Source organism: Mauremys mutica, chromosome 6 (assembly GCF_020497125.1).
Source record: "Mauremys mutica isolate MM-2020 ecotype Southern chromosome 6, ASM2049712v1, whole genome shotgun sequence".
NCBI classification, from domain to species: domain Eukaryota; kingdom Metazoa; phylum Chordata; order Testudines; family Geoemydidae; genus Mauremys; species Mauremys mutica.
The window spans coordinates 85558118-85565366 of NC_059077.1; the positions used below are offsets into that span (position 1 = coordinate 85558118).

General features: G+C 46.7%; 1 protein-coding gene across 1 annotated transcript; it reads left to right on the forward strand.

Moving 5' to 3' along the window:
• Positions 1–3427: 3427 nt before the first annotated feature.
• On the forward strand, positions 3428–6560 carry GAS1 (growth arrest specific 1). Its single transcript, XM_045021626.1, has one exon. The coding sequence runs from the start codon at positions 4269–4271 to the stop codon at positions 5190–5192; it is 924 nt and encodes a 307-aa protein (XP_044877561.1). The 5' UTR covers positions 3428–4268; the 3' UTR covers positions 5193–6560.
• The last annotated feature ends 689 nt before the right edge of the window (positions 6561–7249 follow it).

The window sequence follows — 7249 nt, forward strand, 5'->3', positions numbered from 1 at the left end:
TACATAGCTATAATATACTGGCCTTCCTCACAGCCAAGATGATCTTGCAGTAATGCCCGTATAGAAAACGCGTGTAAAGAACTGCATAAACTGTCGTTCCAGGAAAGGGCAATACACAGAAAACATACCAGACTTCCAAATTTTTTAAACCATTTGGCCTTTATTTTTCAACTTATACAGCCAGCAAAGGTAATTAAAAGTCTATATAGGGTGCTTGGAAAATGGGAATGCAGAATAAGAGTTGCATTCTTGTTTACTTCTAGAGCTATTTGATTTCCGAAACCTAAAATTGGACATGACAAAAACAGGTCAGCTGTAAGAAAACTTGAACTCATAAGAGGGATTCCAAAGAGTGGTCTCCCTAGACCCTGTACCCCATGAGGAAGATTTCCTTCCTCCATGGGAGAACAATATGTTCCCATTCCTGACCACTCTGGCAGCTGCTATCCTTCGGGAGTGGTTACACTTGGGTACAGAATTCGCCCCTAAAAAAAAAAAAAGTATGCTTCTCAAACATTTGTTTAGATCCTTGTTTTTGTTAATTTCTTTACTAAAATTGAGGGCATAAAAACCTAAGCAAATGCTATTTTGTGCGCACAAACATATCAGCACACGCAGTTACCTATTTTGCATGCTCAAATGCTATTTTTGCATGTATAAATGGATATGGCCACCTATTTTGTGGACATATTTTTGTACGCTGTTACTGTATGATATTATTGTTAATAAACTTTGATAAAAGTCCACATTTACTATAGTTATTATTATGGGACTTGCATTCCTAGGTCAGTTAGGTGCTTTTGCAAATCCCATCCTACACTAAAAATCTAATGTTTCATGCCCTGCAAGAACTTTTTACCCAACACCTAAAATGAAAATGATCGCCAACATAATGGACTTTGCCACATCCTCTGCCCCTAATCTGGCTTCAGGAAGAATCAGAATGATCGGCTCCCACTCAAGAGAGAGTCTGGGGATTGTGGTGGAAGCTCTTCTATTCTCCCTACTAACAGGTCCTAGAGACAATTTCTTTCATTCTTTGCAAGATAAATTTATTTAGCAATTAAACACACCCTTTTTCTGCTTCTTACTCAGAGAGTGAAATACAATTGGAGCAAATGAGTTTTGCAGATCAAAACATGGGTTGCGAGGAGGACACAGTTCAGCCCACAAACCCAAGGCCTGGAGTCAGGAAACTCAACAGTAACGTCTATTATTTCAGTCCCTGGGCTAGAATAGGGCTTTCTGTATCCCCTGCGTGAAAGTTTGCAAATCTGTATAATTGTGGATTCTCAGGCTTCTCTACACTTACAGCGCTGCAGCTGCGCCACTGTAGAACTTAGCAAAGATGCTACCTACGCGCGCCGACAGGAGAGCTTCTCCCTTTGGTGGACATATTCCAGCTCCCCGAAAGGTGGTAGCTATGTCAGTGGGAGAAGACCTCCCACTGACATAGTGCTGTCTACACTAGGAGTTTGGTTGGTATAACTATGTTGCAAAGGAGGGTGGAAAATCCACATCCCTGAGAGATGCAGTTATACCAACATAAGTCTGTAGTGTAGTTCAGGGCTCAGCTCATGGCCGTGGGCCTGAAACTCTCACATTCCCATACCTCCCTCTGCAATAGTATATTTGGGGCAGACGTGAATGTACCTCCTTGGCAGACAAGTGGTAAAGAAACCCCTGGCTCGGCAGCTCAATATGTGATCTGCCCCACTCACCTTTATTCACGAATACCTCTAGGTTTTTGGCATAACGGGCCTTGCAGAGGCTCTCTATGAGTGGATGAAGTTCAATAGTGAAGAAATGCAGACTAGACCTGCCCAGTGTATGGTATGTTCACTGCTGCAGAGGGGCAAACACCAGAGGGAATTAACCAGAACACCACCACCATTAAAGGGATGTTTAAAACAAATACAAAGAACAGCAATTACATTTGATACCTAAGTTTGGTTGACAGCAAATTTTTAGCTTTATATTCTCATTACTTTAAAAAGCAAGCAAGCAACCATGAGTTCTGCTTGTATAGCAGCAATAGAATGAGCACTGCTGCACTGGAGAAACACAAACCAAGCGTAAAACTGATCACAATGGAACAAATGTTGATGAATATTTTGCAACACAATCAATATGATTTCTAATTGTATGACAATTCTATTACGCCTTGCACAGAATTTCAGAAAGACAGCAATCCACGTAGGAAAGAAACCCAAGCTCCCTTTGGTTCTGGAAAGTAGATTTAGTTCTAATTTTTGTGACAGATGGAGCTGATAGTCTCCCGATGAAAAAAGCGCCAGTTTTTGACAGGCAGCAGACACTGATGCCTCTTGCGGTCAAAGCCCATGTTGCTCTGGAATTAAGGTAGCACTAAAATTAAAAGAAACACCTACAAATGCACTATCACCAACTCCGCAATGTACAGCTTATGCTGTTCTGAAAATTTTATATTATATTTGTAATTTTAATCTTATATTTTCTTTTAATCAAAGGAAGAATTAAGAATGTAATGAAAATTTTAATGCATCCACGACCAGTCTTATCTCAGTTAATAAATTTCAGGCAACTTTTAATAGCTAGTAGATCCCAATAAAGAATTCAAATAACCATTTCAGACATTGGGAAACATATTTCAGTGTTCTATTTGCAAAATCTATTGTTATAAATAATGTATATAAGAGGATAGGTTGTTCCGTGCATTGACTCCCCAGAGAAAATCTTCATGCAAATATATAATTTGAATTTGCTTACAGGCAAAAGAAGTGCAAAACGGTGAAATGACAAGTGGTCATGCTTAAGTACTGCAATTAATAGACCAAATTCTGTTCTCAGTATATGGATGCACTCCCATTGAAGTCAGTAGCATTGCACAAATCTCAAAAAGTTTGATTCCGTATGAGACCGAGCTTACATTCCCCACAGGAAGAATTTGCGAGGGGGAGAACGAGATCAGCAAATGATGCAAGAGCCCTTTCTGTTTGCATATTGGTATATAATGGCATATTTGATATATAATAAATTTATAATTGTTTGGACTTCTATCAGTAAAATTTATAATGAAATTTATTGTACAGCATCTTTTAAAAACGTATGCCATGATGTTACATCTCAGGCAACTTCTATAAACCAAACGCTGCTTTGTGACCACTGGAAAACAGAGATGGGTGCAAAGCTTTGCCTGATGCAAACAGCTGCAAAGTTTCCTCTTGAAAAGCTGTGTTGTTGTGTAGTAGTAACTGTGGGAGCCTCCTTAACAGTAGGAGGGGCTCCTTGGGGGCTGCTGTCAATCTCGTTAAGCCTTTCCTTTCAAGCTTTGAATGTGAGCTGCCCACCAGCCCCCCTTTCTCCCGTAGATCGTAAAGAAAAAAAAAAGTTTCAACAACAGGCTGGACCAATAGTAAGTCGAAAAGCAGGGAAAGGGGGCCGAGCAAAGGGAGAAAAGTGGAGAAAAGGAGAAAGAGAGCGACTAGCGAGAGAGAGCGCAGGCTGGGGGCATGTGTAAAAGGGGAAGAAGCGTTGCTAATTGTTTTGTTTGTTTGCTTTTCCATGCATGCATAATGAGGCTTCATCAGAGCACGTTGCTGCTGCTCGGAGGCCACTTTTGTATTTAAAGCCTTGCAAAGAAAAAAAGCTTCACACCGCAGAGCAGAGCAGCTTGCGAGCTTGTTGACAACAGAAGCAGCATCAACCGCAGAGACAGAAAGAAAAGGGAGACCCTGAGCCAGCTATTTTCCCCCCTTTCTCTATTTTCTTGCCAAAAGGGGGATTTCTTTCCCCTTCTTCCCGAAAGTGCAACAGTATAAGCGAAGGAGCGGAGCAGGGACTGTGAATGGGATCGGAGCGGTTTGTGCGGCTGGCATGTGCGGAGATGCTGAGAGCGGAGAGTTGAAAGCTGCCGAGGAAGCAGCAGCAGCAGCTGGGCATTTATTTTGTGCAAAAAGAGGAAAGAAAGGGATCTGCATGAGAAGCAGGCCAGCACCATGAGCTCCCCCGGCGCAGCCTACAAGCCCCCGAGTGCACTCAGGAGCCGCTCTCCTTCCAGCCCCCAGTTGCACTGATTAACTAAGGGAACTCTTGCGGCAACCGCAGCCCGGGACTCGGGGGTGGGGGCTGTACTGCAGCCCGCTGTTCCAGCCTCGGACGGGCCGCGTGGATGGATTGATGAGGGGAAGCCTCATGCACACAGCTGGCAGGAGTTTTGCAAACTTTTCCACGGGCAGCTGCTCCTTCTCCTCCCGTCATCGACCCTCTTGCAGCCGCCGCCGCCCGCAATGGTGGTAGGCTCGCCCGCTCTGCATGGAGGAGGCGGCGGCGGCCGCCGGTGGCTGATGCCGGGCGCCTGGCTGTGGCTGACGGTGGTGCTGGGCGCGGTGTCCCCCCCGCGGGCGCACGGCCGGAGGCTGATCTGCTGGCAGGCGGTGCTGCAGTGTCAGGGCGAGCCCGAGTGCAGCTACGCCTACAGCCAGTACGCCGAGGCGTGCGCCCCGGTGCTCCTGCAGCAGCACCCGGCCGGCGGCGCCGGGGCCGCCTCCTCCCGGCGGCGGTGCCCGAGCCACTGCATCGCGGCCCTGATCCAGCTCAACCACACCCGGCGGGGCCCGGCGCTGGAGGACTGCGACTGCGCGCAGGATGAGACCTGCTGGGCCACCAAGCGCGCCATCGAGCCCTGCCTGCCCCGCACCAGCGGCGGGGCCGGGGCCGGGGGCGCGGCGGGCGGCGGAGGCGGCGGGGTGATGGGCTGCACCGAGGCCCGGCGGCGCTGCGACTGGGACAGCCGCTGCAGCGCGGCGCTGGGCCGCTACATGGTGTCCTGCGGGAAGCTCTTCAACGGGCTGCGCTGCACCGAGGAGTGCCGGGCCGTGATCGAGGACATGCTGGCCGTGCCCAAGGCCGGGCCGCTCAACGACTGCGTCTGCGACGGGCTGGAGCGGCCCATCTGCGAGACAATGAAGGAGAACATGGCCCGCCTCTGCTTCGGCGCCGAGGCGGGCGGCAACGGCGCCGGCAGCAGCGGCGGCTCGGACGGGGGCCCGGAGGATTACTACGATGACGAGTACGAGGACGAGCCCAGCCAGGGCGGGCGGGACGAGCCCGGCCCCCAGCCCGGCTTCCCCGCGCCGGCCGATCGCGCCGGCCGAGCGCCCGCCCCAGCAGCCTGGACCGCGCTGGCCTCCATTTTGCTGCTGCTGCTGTAGCCACCGAGTCCCCATTTGCTTCAGGGCTCACGCGCGCGCGCGGCGCTCGGGACACGTGGGGGGATCCCCGGTCCCAGACGTGCCCCCGGGATCATTTCGGGGGACGCTCCCCTCCTCCATCTCCGCGGTCGTTTATCCAGACAGGGCCCCTCCCTCCCCACCTCCCGCAATACTTCTCTGCACACCCTCTCGCCAGCACCTGCCTGGACATTTCTCTTAGGCACGGTCCTCACACACCCAGAGTTACAATCATTCCGATGGTGACGATTCCAGTTTATTGGCCACTGTTCTGCACGGGAACTAAGGAGATGGAGAGGGATGGACGGAGGGAGGCGTCCAGGACCGCGGTGTGATTTGGCTTGGTTTTAGCGTGCACTATGCAATTTGTTCCACACCCCGGCTTGGTGTTAGCAGCGAGCCGATGAGTTAAGAAGAGGAACTGTTAGCAAAGCTACTGTAGGTTCATTGCCATCCCGCCAAAACAAAACACGAATAGGAAGGTGCTAATAGTTCTTAGCAGTTGACGTGAGGGTGAGAGAGAGGTGGGAAACCCGAACTTGCTGCCAAAACAACTGCCTTACTGGTTATAAGTAGACCAACAACTCGAATTCAAGTACCGTTCTCCGTATCACCATTCAAAATATTCACAATGATGCCTGAAAGAGGATTACGTTTCAATTGCCTTTAATTAACTGGCGGGGTGCGGGGTGGGAGAGAGTTTGGAACAAATTGATGGGAACTCAGCCTCCCTTCACATTCACTGTCCCCGTAACAAATGCTTGCCAGCAAACATCTCTTTTTCTTCAACCTAACGAGAAAAAAATGCAGATTTTTCAGAATTGTTGGCTGCACTGAACAATGCAACTTTTGTCTTAAAAGAGCTCTGCACTGCCATCTTCGAAAGACACTTTTTAAACTCAAGAACTTGTATGTACAAATATTCTGAAAAGTTATATTGTCTCTAGTCATATCAGGGTGCTGACCTCTGGTAAATCTTATATAAAATGTATTTAAAACTGGGATTTGTTACCAGTCACTCTACTTTGTATATAGAATTTTATAAATTGTATGCTTGGGGAATAATTTATTTTAAAAAAAAATAAAGTTTTAAGTCTACATCCTATTTGCCAGATAATTGCATTTGCTGTTCTTTTCTGGAAAGATACAGATTTCATTTTATGTATAAAGGGATACAAGCAACAATAATGAACTATTCTGTAGAACATCAAATGTACAGTGTATTTTATAGTTTTGAAGTTAACTTTCTTATTTTAAGAGACTTTATGAACACTGTAGAATTGTATAAATGCATTTCCGAGCTGCCTTAACGTATTTTTATAGAAGGCATAAAAGATCCTGTTTTAAATATCTACGGCTTCGTGTATTTCTTAAATGTGTAAATTCCTAAAGGAAGAGTTTTAAATATGGATGCATGATGATGTCCAGAGACACTGCTATTGAGTGAATTATCAGTCCTGTTTGGGGGAACAGGGGAGGAAGGATAAATAAATAAATAAAACTCAGTATCGCTCTATGGTACTTTAAATAGATGTCAGTTACTTTTGCCCTTACTTTAATGAATAATTGGACATAAGTAATAAACAGGACTCTGAAAATACTATCTTCAAAGCAAGTGGTTGATTTTTGTATGTGTTGGCATGGTAACGTACCAGTGCAGAGCGGTGTAAAACAATTCTCAGTTTGTTTTCCAAGGACACTGCTCCTATATGTGTATAGAATTATCAAGCCAGCAGCTCCTTCCTTATGAAATGGAGGATGGTATTCCCACTGATGCTGCTAGACTTCTCATATACATGTAAAATATCTTGCCACACATACAGTGTCTCAAGCAACTTTCAGAAATATTTAGATCATATACAGTAGATCATTGGCATTTGCAACAAAATTCACGAACGTTTGCAGGCCAGTTCGCCTTTCTCCACAGTGAAGAGTGCAAAAGTAAACAAACTGGGGTGATCAACAATTACCAGAACTTGTAATACTGTTCTTTGGAGTTGTTTTGCATTGGGCTGAAGTCTGGTTTTCTGCCAGAGCTA